This window comes from Erpetoichthys calabaricus, chromosome 7 (genome assembly GCF_900747795.2).
Source record: "Erpetoichthys calabaricus chromosome 7, fErpCal1.3, whole genome shotgun sequence".
In the NCBI taxonomy this organism is placed as follows: Eukaryota; Metazoa; Chordata; class Cladistia; order Polypteriformes; family Polypteridae; genus Erpetoichthys; species Erpetoichthys calabaricus.
The window spans coordinates 54,405,023-54,418,379 of NC_041400.2; the positions used below are offsets into that span (position 1 = coordinate 54,405,023).

The following is a 13,357-nucleotide window of genomic DNA, read 5'->3' on the forward strand; positions in this document are numbered from 1 at the left end:
CCTAGAAATTCTGTCCATAAAAGTTATGAACAGAATTGGTGACAAAGGGCAGCCCTGGCGGAGTCCAACTCTCACTGGAAACGGGTTCGACTTACTGCCGGCAATGCGGACCAAGCTCTGACACCGGTTCTACAGGGACCGAACAGCCCATACTCTCGGAGTACCCCCCACAGGATTCCCCGAGGGACACGGTCGAATGCCTTTTCGAAGTCCACAAAACACATGTAGACTGGTTGGACAAACTCCCATGCACCCTCCAGGACCTTGCTAAGGGTGTAGAGCTGGTCCACTGTTCCGCAACCAGGACGAAAACCACACTGTTCCTCCTGAATCCGAGACTCGACTATCCGATGGACCCTCCTCTCCAAAACCCCCGAATAGACTTTTCCAGGGAGGCTGAGGAGTGTGATCCCTCTGTAGTTGGAACACACCCTCCGGTCCCCCTTCTTAAAGAGGGGGACCACCACCCCGGTCTGCCAATCCAGAGACACTGTCCCTGATGTCCATGCAATGTTGCAAAGACGTGTCAACCAAGACAGCCCTACAACATCCAGAGCCTTGAGGAACTCCGGGCGTATCTCATCCACCCCCGGGACCCTGCCACCAAGGAGTTTTTTGACCACCTCAGTGACCTCAGTCCCAGAGATGGGGGAGCCCACCTCAGAGTCCCCAGGCTCTGCTTCCTCATTGGAAGGCATGTTAGTGGGATTGAGGAGGTCTTTGAAGTACTCCCCCCACCGACCCACAACGTCCCGAGTCGAGGTCAGCAGTGCACCATCCCCACCATATACAGTGTTGACACTGCACTGCTTCCCCTTCCTGAGACACCGGACGGTGGACCAGAATCTCCTCGAAACCGTCCAAAATTCGTTCTCCATGGCCTCCCCAAACTCCTCCCACGCCCAAGTTTTTGCGTCAGCAACCACCAAAGCCGCATTCCGCTTGGCCTGCCGGTACCTATCAGCTGCCTCCAGGGTCCCACAGGACAAAAGGGTCCTGTAGGACTCCTTCTTCAGCTTGACGGCATCCCTCACCGCTGGTGTCCACCAACGAGTTCAGGGATTGCCGCCACGACAGGCACCGACCACCTTACGGCCACAGCTCCGGTCAACCGCCTCAACAATAGAGGCACGGAACATGGCCCATTCGGACTCAATGTCCCCCACCTCACTTGGGATGTGGTCGAAGTTCTGCCGGAGGTGGGAGTTGAAGCTACTTCTGACAAGGGGCTCTGCCAGACGTTCCCAGCAGACCCTCACAACACGTTTGGGCCTACCAGGCCTGACCGGCATCCTCCCCCACCATCGAAGCCAACTCACCATCAGGTGGTGATCAGTTGACAGCTCCGCCCCTCTCTTCACCCGAGTGTCCAAGACATGTGGCCGCAAGTCCGACGACACGACCACAAAGTCGATCATCGAACTGAGGCCTAGGGTGTCCTGGTGCCAAGTGCACATATGAACACCCCTATGCTTGAACATGGTGTTTGTTATGGACAATCCGTGATGAGCACAGAAGTCCAATAACAAAACACCACTCGGGTTCAGATCGGGGGGGCCATTCCTCCCAATCACGCCCTTCCAGGTCTCAATGTCATTGCCCACGTGAGCATTGAAGTCTCCCAGCAGTACGAGGGAGTCCCCAGAAGGTATGCCTTCTAGCACCCTCTCCAGGGACTCCAAAAAGGGTGGGTTCTCCGAACTGCTGTTCGGTGCATACACACAAACAACAGTTAGGACCCATCCCCCCACCCGAAGGCGGAGGGAGGCTACCCTCTCGTCCACCGGGGTAAACCCCAATGAACAGGCTCCAAGTCGGGGGGCAATAAGTATACCCACACCCGCTCAGCGCCTCTCACCAGGGGCAACTCCAGAGTGGTACAGAGTCCAGCCCCTCTCAAGGAGATTGGTTCCAGAGTCCAAGCTGTGCATCGAGGTGAGTCCGACTATATCTAGCCGGAACCTCTCGACCTCGCGCACAAGCTCAGGCTCCTTCCCCTTCAGAGAGGTGACATTCCACGTCCCAAGAGCCAGCTTCTGTAGCCGAGGATCGGACCGCCAAGGTCCCCGCCTTCGGCCACCACCCAACTCACACTGCACCCGACCTTCTTGGCCCCTCCCATAGGTGGTGAGCCCATGGGAAGGGGGACCCACGTTGCCTCTTCGGGCTGTGCCCGGCCGAGCCCCATGGGTGCAGGCCCGGCCACCAGACGCTCGCCATCAAGCCCCACCTCCAGGCCTGGCTCCAGAGGGGGGCCCCGGTGACCCACGTCCAGGCAAGGGAAAACGCCGTCCAAAGTTTTCATTCATCATAGAAGGTCTGTTTAACCGCTCTTTGTCTCATCCCTCACCTAGGACCAGTTTGCCTTGGGTGGCCCTACCAGGGGCATAAAACGCCGGACAACAGAGCTCCTAGGATCACTGGGACACGCAAACCCCTCCACCACAATAAGGTGGCAGTTAAAGGAGGGGTTTTATAAGGGTCCAATATTATAATCATTTTCGCTGTTGTAAATTACAGGTATTTTTTCCTCCAAAAACACTTTAGATCTGTGTCTCTGACAGTAGCATTATAGCTTTCTAATAAGAAATTTTAAAAAACAACATTGTACTTAACAGTAGTAGGTAAATAAAGAAAATTTTCCACCTATTACTCTTACTATAGTACACTTTACCTTTCACCCTCTGATCCACATTGAACATCAGTCAGAAGAGAGAAGGCAAATCGTTCAGCAGTTTCAGAAAGTTGACTCAGTCCACGCGTATCTTTGCGATTAGGGTTGGCCAGAGCACAAAGGACATCATACGTCAAACCTCTGCTGGTGTTTTCCAGTGATATTCGTTCACCTTGCAACATAACCTTCGAAAACATATAATAATTTGATGTCAGCATGCATGAAAAATGTTTTAAATCTATATGTAGACAACTCAAAAATCTAGAAAAAAGTAACACTAATTGTGCATTCAGTTCCCTTTATTTTACACTCAAATAGTTGTTGCTATACTCCTAATTTTGAATAAATGCAACAATTATTACTTCTCAGGTATCACAACATCAGTTTTCTGTTCAACAGAAAATTAACTTGAAAATATCACTAACAGCGAATAAAGCTGTAAATAAAACAATTCCAAACACCTATTTTCACTCATTCAGATTTCTTACTTATATCTTAGACAGTAGATGCTCACAACATTTACTCAGTCGGTTTTGAGTATTGTATATCATTTGTTTGATTACTTTAAAACTTTTAACATTAACATCGTTTAGAGACTTAAAAAAACAAGTATATATTAAAGGACTTTATTTCTTTTAGATAGATAGATAGATAGATAGATAGATAGATAGATAGATAGATAGATAGATAGATAGATAGATAGATAGATAGATAGATAGATAGATAGATAGATAGATAGATTGAAAATTCAAAAGAAAGAAAAGATCTGACTTGGCAGTCACAGACCCTGTGAGGCATTATACAGGCATATTGCTGTTGGTATAAAGGAGCCCCAGTAGCATTTCTTCACACTTCTGTTGAATAACTTGTTGATTAAAAGTATTCAGTGTCAGTGTGTCAGAGTGAGGATGTGCAGCATTGTTCATAATGACACTCAGTTATGCTTTAATTCTTTCCTTTGTTATGGCCTCCAGGGGGTCCAGAGAGCATCCCATAGCTGAGCCTACCTCCTTAATTAGTTTGTTAATTTGGTGGGCCTCTCTTGAAGTGATGTTGCCAGCCCGTTACATCACAGCGTAGAATATCGGACTGGCCATCACAGAGTTTAAAATATGTGAAGGATGTCATTTTCCACAATAAAAGAACACAGTTTCCAAAGGAAAAGAGCCTGCTCTGACATTTTTATTTAGTTCTTAATTATATATCTGTCTTATGTAATGCATATTTTTGTATACTATGTATGCATTATTTAATTTTAATTCGATTCTCTTTGAATGTAATTACTTCTTTGATATCTTGTGAAGTACTTTGAACTACATTATATGAAAATGTGCTATAGAAATAAATGTTGATATTGTTGTACCTTTGCTGTCATTCTTGATGTGCCATCTGTTAGCTTAACTCTAACACATAACTTACAGTTAATCCTCTTTAATGTGGATACAATTCATTGAAAAGTGTTGACTTAAAGAAAATGTCTTGAATAGATACTTTTTAACAAAGGTAAAGCTAATAACAGCTTATCTTAGTTGCAAAGGACAGTGTGTCAGTTTTGAAAGAGTAGATTTTTTTTTGAAAGCTAGACAGATAGATAGATAGATAGATAGATAGATAGATAGATAGATAGATAGATAGATAGATAGATAGATAGATAGATAGATAGATAGATAGATAGATAGATAGGACTACAACATCTAGGAACTTTTATGTAAAACATACTTACAGTATTTCAAAAGTATCAAGAGAGACATGATAGATGAACCCAATTAATGAAAAGCTAACCGGTCCAAAGCAACAAAGCAATTAAAAATGTCATGGCTGTTACCACCACTAGCTAAAACAGAGCAGCAAAGAGTGTGTAAATTAGAATAGCCTTTGTCATAGTAGAGTTAATTAAAGGATGTCTTTCACTTACTGACAGGTTTATGAGGCCTGATGGTAAACCTAACATGTTCAAACTAATTTGCCTATCATGAAATACAGTACAGTAACTCACTGCATTGACGTTATGTCACAGGAGTATGCAGAGAAAATCCAGGAAACAGACAACATAATTACTCCTTGGTATTTGAGAACCTCACAAAAAACATTCAACTGTTGGTTTTCTTCAGAGGAATTAATGAGAATTTCAATGTAACACATGAACTGGCCAGCCTGCACAGTATGGCACACTGAAAGTGAAGCATTGTTTAAAACTTTGACAATGAAACAGTAAAAGATAACCTAAGAAAAAAACACTAGAAATTGACTGATCACCCCCTACGGTTGGACATAAAGTAAGGCTCACAGAATTTGGTGGTAACTTCACAAGTTGCTACTCTGTAGTACAGCACAGCAGTGTGTAAAATCTATTGATCTGAGACCTGTAATGAAAAGTCCCTTTAAGTGTGTGAATTCTACTTGCTGTAGACTAGTAAATCACTGACAGTTAAGAGAAAAGCTAAATGCAGTGGGTATCAAAAATAAAGATGGCTTAGTTACGCAAAAGTTACAAAAATGCTTCTTTGAATTAAATAAAATAATACATAATTCCTTATAGTCAATAGTGTCAAAGAGTAATGACACCCACCTTACAGTTTAAAGTGTAGCTTCTAGCTCAGCTGTCCAATAGGTTAAATAGCATTTCAAACATTTTATTCGATATTTACATTTAGTAGATCTTATTTCTAATTTAGTTTGTTTTTTTGATTAGGGCTTAATTTGTTAATGAATGTGCTAATTTTTTGTTTACTGTAGTGACTTTCACAGCTCTCTTCAATTAGATAATGTTAAATAAAATTTGTGTATTATCAAATTTAATAAAACATTTGACAAATATGAGAAGCCCATTCACTTTGTGATGTTTGCACACATTTTCACACAATCTATCAGACAAATCTGAATTATTTGTGCACTGTGACTGCTGATAAACATAAAAAATGCAGCATACATGAGGGATCGCAAGCAAAAGTTGACCTGTCATTTTGAACATTTTAGGGCAGTGAAAATGTCCTGGTCTTACTTCAACAAAATACTTTTTTGTCTCTTTAGACACAGTTCCACATAACCAATCATGGGAGCTGATTGAGTTTCAGTGTGATAGAGAAGATCCACTCTCCTCCTGTGAGGTAATCTTACAACCATTTTTTTTTCCTGTTTGACCCTCTACCACCCTTGTGAATTACATTCGAGATCACTAGTCCAGAAACTCTGATCTATACAACTTTAACGTGTAAAATTTCTTGTCTTTATTAAATGGTACGTTGTACCTGATCTGTTCTCTTTGTGTTGCATTACACAAGTAGCTTCCTGAATCACTGTATTGCTGCAGGCACTACAATAACAAAAAGATGAACTGACAACATTTACATGGAAGAAAAATATTAAAACTCCCGTTCAACTTTTAACAATTTTTATAATGAAATTCACATGAAAGATACAGAACAATTCTCTGGGGATCCATTATTCTTATACCCTCAAGAAAGCAGCAAGAAATAACATTAAATTTTCCATGTAAAAATGACACCAAATCATAGTCTGCTAGTTTGAGTTTAAAAACTATCATCGAAGTTAGTGATCTACCAATAACCAATATCAAGAAGTCTTGAAATCCATGTGTATGAAATGTACATGGGATCATATGCCAGGGAAATATGATTGTTTCTACTCCCATGTCTTAGCAATTAAACAATCGACTAATACGTATAAAGATGCATACATTTTCAAACCTCATATAATCCATTCTCCTCCTAGTATTATGATCTTGGTGTGACAAGGGGAATTGGATCATTCTTAAGAGTTACAGTGGATTCAGAAAGTATTCAGACCCCTTTGTTTTCTTCACACTTTACTGTGTTGTAGGTTTAACTTTAAATGGATACATTTACTATTTTTGCCTATCAATCTACACTCTATAACACAAAAAGACAAGGTGAAAGCATGTTTTCAGAACAGTTTGGACATTTATTAAAAATATAAAACTGAATTCTCTAATTCAGTACTGTGTAGAAGCCCCTTTGGCAGCACTTACAGCTTTGAGTGTTCTTGGATAGGTCTCTAGAAGATTTGCACATCTGAATTTGGGCAGTTGGGTCTCCATAAATTGCTATCTTCAGTTCACTCCACAGATGTTCTATGGGGTGTAAGTCTAGGCTTTGGCTGGGTCACTTAAGGACACTCAGTAACTTGTCCTGAAGCTAAATTAACGTTTTCTTGGTTGTATGCTTCGGGTCATCGTCATGCTGCAAGTTGAACAATTGCCCCAGTCTGAGGTTGTATGCACTCTGGAGCAGGTTTTCTTCAAGGATCTCTCTGTATTTAGCTGTATTCATCCTTCCCTCAATTCTGACCAGTCTTCCTGTCCCTGCCAGAGAGAAACAACCCCATAGCATGATAATGTCACCACCATGCTTCACCCCTATGGATGGTGTTAGGCAGGTGAGCAGCAGTACATAGTGTGTGCCAGACATAGTGCTTGAAGTTCTGTCCAAAGAGTTAAATTTTTGTCTCATCAAACCAGAGAATTTTTTCCTAATTCACTCTGAGTCCTTTAAATGTTGTTTGTCAAACTCCAAGCAAGTCTACCTGAGTGATGGACTGCTGCTGAGAATGTCATGCTCTTGACAGGTTCTCCCATATCAGCAGAAGACTTCCGAAGCTCTGCTAGGGAGACCATTAGATTCTTCTCTTCACTTCTAGCCTTTTTCCCAGTTTGTCGAGACGGCCAACTCCAGGCAGTGTCCTGGTGGTTTTTGAGTTTTTGAGACCACTGTGCTCCTGGGAACACGCAAAGATTTAGAAAAGGTTTTATACCCATGCTCTGATCTATGAGTCTCTTTAATTTGATCACAGAAGTCTACATGGAGTTCCTTGGACTCCAAGGTTTGGTTTATGTCTTCATGTTGCCTTTCTGGACAATGTCCAATCAATTCAGCTTGTGGCAGGTGAACTGCAATCAAGTTCTACACCTTTCTCAATCATAATTAAACCAAACATGATGCACCTGACCACAATTTGGACTGCTTGGACAAAGGGTCAGATTACTGATTAAAGGGTGATTTCAGTTGTTGATTTATTTATTTTTTTTGTGAAATCATGTTTTGACTTTGTCATTATGGGTTATTGAATGTAGATTGAAGGGGAGAAATATTAAATTTATCCATTTAAAATTAAATCAACAATTCAGCAAACTGTGTAGAAAGTGAAGGAGTCTTAATACTTTCTGAACTCACTGTTGTCTGGATATATCTGTTCCTGATAGGGTTACTCATGGCAAAGTGGTCTAAGTCGAGGGTTCACCCAAAGTGCAATACAGAAATGATTTTCATAAATGACAGTTTCAGTTGAAGTTAAGACAGCCTCAGTGATACTTTCTGGAAAGCTGAGTTACCAATATAGCCGACTCAGGTTAACCCCAAAAAAGACCACACTTTAGCAATGGAAAATGGAGTGTAACTTCCCTGGTGGAGACGTAGCCAAAACTCAAGAAGGAGGCATAATGATCAAGCCAGGTTTGTTGTATTCAGAATAAGAACAGAAGTCACAATGTCACGGTGATAAGAAGCAAACTAGGGGCTAGGTGAAAACATAGTCATAGGGCTGGCAATGAGTTATTACAGTGAGTCAAAAATACCAAAAACAGAAATGTAAAACAGTAGTCATAGTTGAGTAAATGATGGGAAGGGGTCCTAACAATGACTTGGCAGTGGCAGTTTGTAGCACACTGGGCCTACTTCCCTGTATACAGTATGTGCATTGATCAGTGAAACATGGGCCTAGTTTTATGGGTCAGAACTCTCAGGTGGATGTCTCACAAACCTAAACACACTTTCTGACCAACCATGAATTCTGGGGCAGACATACAGTTAGGTCCCTAAATATTTGGACAGAGACAACTTTTTCTAATTTTGGTTCTGTACATTACCACAATGAATTTTAAATGAAACAACTCAGATGCAGTTGAAGTGCAGACTTTCAGCTTTAATTCTGTGGGGTGAACAAAACGATTGCATAAAAATGTCAGGCAACTAAAGCATTTTTTTAACACAATCCCTTCATTTCAGGGGCTCAAAAGTAATTGGACAAATTAAATAACTGGAAATAAAATGTTCGTTTCTAATACTTGATTGAAAACCCTTTGCTGGCAATGACAGCCTGAAGTCTTGAACTGATGGACATCACCAGATGCTGGGTTTTCACCTTTTTAATGCTCTGCCAGGCCTTTACTGCAGTGGCTTTCAGTTGCTGTTTGTTTGTGGGCCTTTCTGTACGAAGTTTAGTCTTCAACAAGTGAATTGCATGCTCAATTGGGTTAAGATCAGGTGACTGACTTGGCCATTGAAGAATTTTCCACTTGTTTACTTTAATAAACTCCTGGGTTGCTTTGGCTGTATGTTTTGAGTCATTGTCCATCTGTATCATGAAACGCCACCCAATCAATTTGACTGCATTTAGCTGGACTTGAGCAGACAGTTTGTCTCTGAACACCTCAGAATTCATTTGTCTGCTTCTGTCCTGTGTCACATCATCAATAAACACTAGTGTCCCAGTGCCACTGGCAGCCATGCATGCCCAAGCCATCACACTGCCTCCACCGTGTTTTACAGATGATGTGGTATGCTTTGGATACTGAGCTGTTCCACGCCTTCTCCATACTTTTTTCTTGCCATCATTCTGGTAGAGGTTGATCTTGGTTTCATCTGTCCAAAGAATGTTTTTCCAGAACTGTGCTGGCTTTTTTAGATGTTCTTTAGCAAAGTCCAATCTAGCCTTTCTATTCTTGAGGCTTATGAGTGGCTTGCACCTTGAAGTGCACCCTCTGTATTTACTTTCATGCAGTCTTCTCTTTATGGTAGACTTGGATATCGATACGCCTACCCCCTGGAGAGTGTTGTTCACTTGGTTGGCTGTTGTGAAGGGGTTTCTCTTCACCATGGAAGTGATTCTGCGATCATCCACCACTGTTGTCTTCCATGGACGTCCAGGTCTTTTTGCGTTGCTGAGTTCACCAGTGCTTGCTTTCTTTCTCAGGATGTACCAAACTGTAGATTTTGCCACTCATAATATTGAAGCAGCTTAAGGATGGCTTCTTTCACCTGCATGGAGAGCTCCTTTGACCGCATGTTGTCTGTTCACAGCAAAATCTTCCACATGCAAGCACCACACCTCAAATCAACTCCAGGCCTTTTATCTGCTTAATTGATAATGACATAACGACGGACTTGCCCACACCTGCCCATGAAATAGCCTTTGAGTCAATTGTCCAATTACTTTTGATCCCCCGAAATGAAGGGATTGTGTTAAAAAAATGCTTTAATTGCCTGACATTTTTATGCAATCGTTTTGTTCACCCCACTGAAATAAAGCTGAAAGTCTGCACTTCAACTGCATCTGAGTTGTTTCATTTAAAATTCATTATGGTAATGTACAGAACCAAAATTAGAAAAAAGTTGTCTCTGTCCAAATATTTATGGACCTAACTGTATATCTTGGCAGATGCTACTTTTGTCAACAAGTTACTGCAAAACAGAATCCATTTACTTATTAAATCTTTTAAGCAATGGAAAGTCCTTACTACTGTTGAATTTCTGTTGTATACTGAAATTTACTGTAGTTCAAAACCATTAATCATTCAAAAGGGGCCATGCCTGTTGCTGTAATCTTCAAAACACTTCAGGAAGGTTCTGCTAAAGACACTATTTCTGATCAACTGGACTGAAAGGAATTAACCATACGAATTAGATACTTTCCACATCTCAATTAACCCATTACACCTAGAAGTTACTTTTGGGGTGATTTCTTTTTACATATGTTGAACAAGGAAGAGAGTGCACCAATATCTTAAACACGGACAGCTAGATGGCAACAAGTGCTATTAAATACCAGTAACAGCGTACTACACGATAACATGCAGTGAATACACTTGACATATTTTTCATGCTCTTTCTCTGTACGTTTAGCATTCGTTTGCTCAGAGGCTAATGCGCTTGCTGCTTCATGAGCAGCTCTTGTTTTCTCCACTCTAGCGGCCCGCTTCTTCTCTTCATCCGTTGGCATCTTTTCTCGTTAAAACTGATTAAGTCAGTTTTTGTGTTGCAATTACTTAGTACATTTTTCTTAATTTTTCAGTTAAGCTGGCACTTAAGTGTTCAATCTGCCTCAAAAATTATTTAAGATATGTAGAGGTACAGGAAGTGACAGCGAACGTGGTAGGGATGAGAACAGCACTAGTACGCATGAGCCGCATGGCCTGCTGCCCGCTGCCGAGAGTTGATTCTACAATAAAATAAAATAAAAATAAAAAGAGTAATAAAAAATCATCACCCCGAAAGTGGACAGTAGAGGTCATGTTGTATATGTGTACCAAATTTCAGGTCAATAGGTCAAATGGTTTGCAAGCTACAGGTGATTTAAAATCCTAGACAGACAAACATACAGTCACAGTAGCGTATTATATAAGAAGAAATAAATATCAAGTGGAAAATTACAGAAGGGCAAAAATAAACTACAGAATTAATACTCCATAAAATCATAATACCAGTAAATTCTTGACGCAGTTAAATGCTTAGAGCTTTTCCTGAGAGATAATGAACTCCAATTTTACGTTTTGCTCACTTTCCATAAGTGAGTCTTCTGATTCTTCTCCCCACCCAGTAAGAAATTACAAAATTGAAATGGCTAAACAGTAACACCCAGTGAGATTGATATGGATTTAATTGAGTGTCTGTTTTCAAATAAACCAAACTTTTATGTTATCTGTATCAGATGCCTCACTCCCAGCCACTGTCCCCACACCTGAATGGCTAATTTTATTCCCAATAATTGCCTATTACTCGCAGTAACTACTCGCAGTAGTTCTGCTTGGCTGTAGTCATAATAAAACTGCATCAACTGTTCAGAAAGGTGTTATATGACAATGTCTAAGAAGTAGGGAGGTTGTGAAAATTTTCTTTAACTTTAGAAGGGACTCTTGGGCCTCTGTGGTTGCCTGACACTAATGGTTGTTTTTGTGAGTTAAAGCTGTTATGGGCACCACAATAGCACCAGTGTTTTATTAAAACTTTGATTCACAAAGCCAATAAAACAAACTTGTTTCGCTGTGCCAGCTTGATCTGTGGATGCCAGGACAGAACTCTGAGGTAAGAAAGTGAGACACCGCTTAGCCTACAAAGCAGATTAATACGTTTTCTTCGTATATCCGCTGTAATCTTTGTGAAGCACTATATTTATATTGTCATGCTTAGTGTGTATATGAAAGAATGCAGGCTACAATGAAAGTTTTGTTGTGCAGGTCAAGAGAAAATTCTGCATTTGTATGTAGGTATTTTAACGTTTTCTCCATTTCTGTGCGGGACTTCTTCAGGTACTGTACTATCATTTTCCCTACTGCTCATAGTTGTGGATGCTAGATGACTCTAAGTTAGCCTAATATGAGCAGGTGCTAAATGTGTGCATGAGTGTGCTGTACAATGAACTGCTGCTCTACTCCTTATTTGCTCCTGCATTGTGTTCAATGCTTTGGCACAGGCTGCAGTTCCCCACAACTTCATTTTGGCTTGTTGAGATGGTTGTTTGGAAAATATTGGTGGATGATTGGAGTACTGTTTGTATTATGTTGAATATCTGTATTGCTGTTACATTTGTATGAGCAATAAAATAAAACAATGGAAAAAGTGGGTTCCTTGAAAACTAAGTAGTTAAATGGATGAATGGGATCATGAAGACATCTGGTAAAGTAATCAATTTCTGCTTACAAACTCAAAATGCCACTTGGTGTGTTTTTGACTATTTTTCATAGTAAATTTTGGATGACGATAGGTTAAACAACTACACAACTTTCATTATTCAGAATTATGAATTACCACTGAATGAACAGCACAGAACATGCAATGATGGACAGTAAAAAATTGTGCAATGAAAATTAAATAATGCAGTATATGTGGCCTAGTACCTAGAGCTTTAGACATTAAAATACTATCATGCAAGTTGAATCGTAGCCTCCATTAAATGTACACGTGCTTGTGTGGTAAAAAATACACAATGTATTGTACGTAAAAAAAATTTTTTTGATGACACCTTAAGCAATAACATCTGACAAATATACAGTCACCAGTAACAGCGCACTGTGGAATAATGCGTAGTGAATACACTTGACTTGAGCATTCATAGTTTTCATACTCTTTCTCTATTAGTACAGCATTCATTTGCTCAGAGGTTGATGCTTTCTTTTCTCCACCCTAGCGACCCGCTTCTTCTCTTCTTTCATCAGCATCTTTTTGCATTAAAACTGATTAAGTCAGTGTTTGTGTTGCAATTACTTAGTATGTTTTCCTGGTACTAAGTCTTCAATCTGCCTCAAGAATAATTTAAGATATGAAGAGGTTGGGGAAGTGACGGCGAAGGTGGTAGGGAATGAGAACGGTGCAAACTCCGCACTCTGCCCTACTGGCCGCTGCCAAGAGTTCAACAATAAAATAAAAATAAAAAGAGGAATAACCTTGGAGGTTAATCATCAGTAGACATCATGTAGTATATGTGTACCAAATTTCAGGTCAATAGTTCTAACGGTTTGTGAGCTACAGGTGATTTAAAATCCTGGACAGCCACGGTAGCGTATTATATAAGAAGATATTAATAAAAAAAAACTATAAATATTTTTCAGAACTAAATGGATGTGGTTGTACATTAAAAAGTACAAGAAAGTTA

General features: G+C 40.6%; 1 protein-coding gene across 1 annotated transcript in view; it reads right to left on the minus strand.

Annotated features, from left to right (window-relative positions):
• Positions 1–13,357, minus strand: part of adgrv1 (adhesion G protein-coupled receptor V1) — a 697,787-nt gene that overhangs the window by 271,857 nt on the left and 412,573 nt on the right. Inside the window, exon 79 of the mRNA XM_051930189.1 lies at positions 2,675–2,859. Coding sequence (XP_051786149.1) covers positions 2,675–2,859 — 185 coding nt within the window. The remainder of the gene's footprint in view (positions 1–2,674; positions 2,860–13,357) is intronic.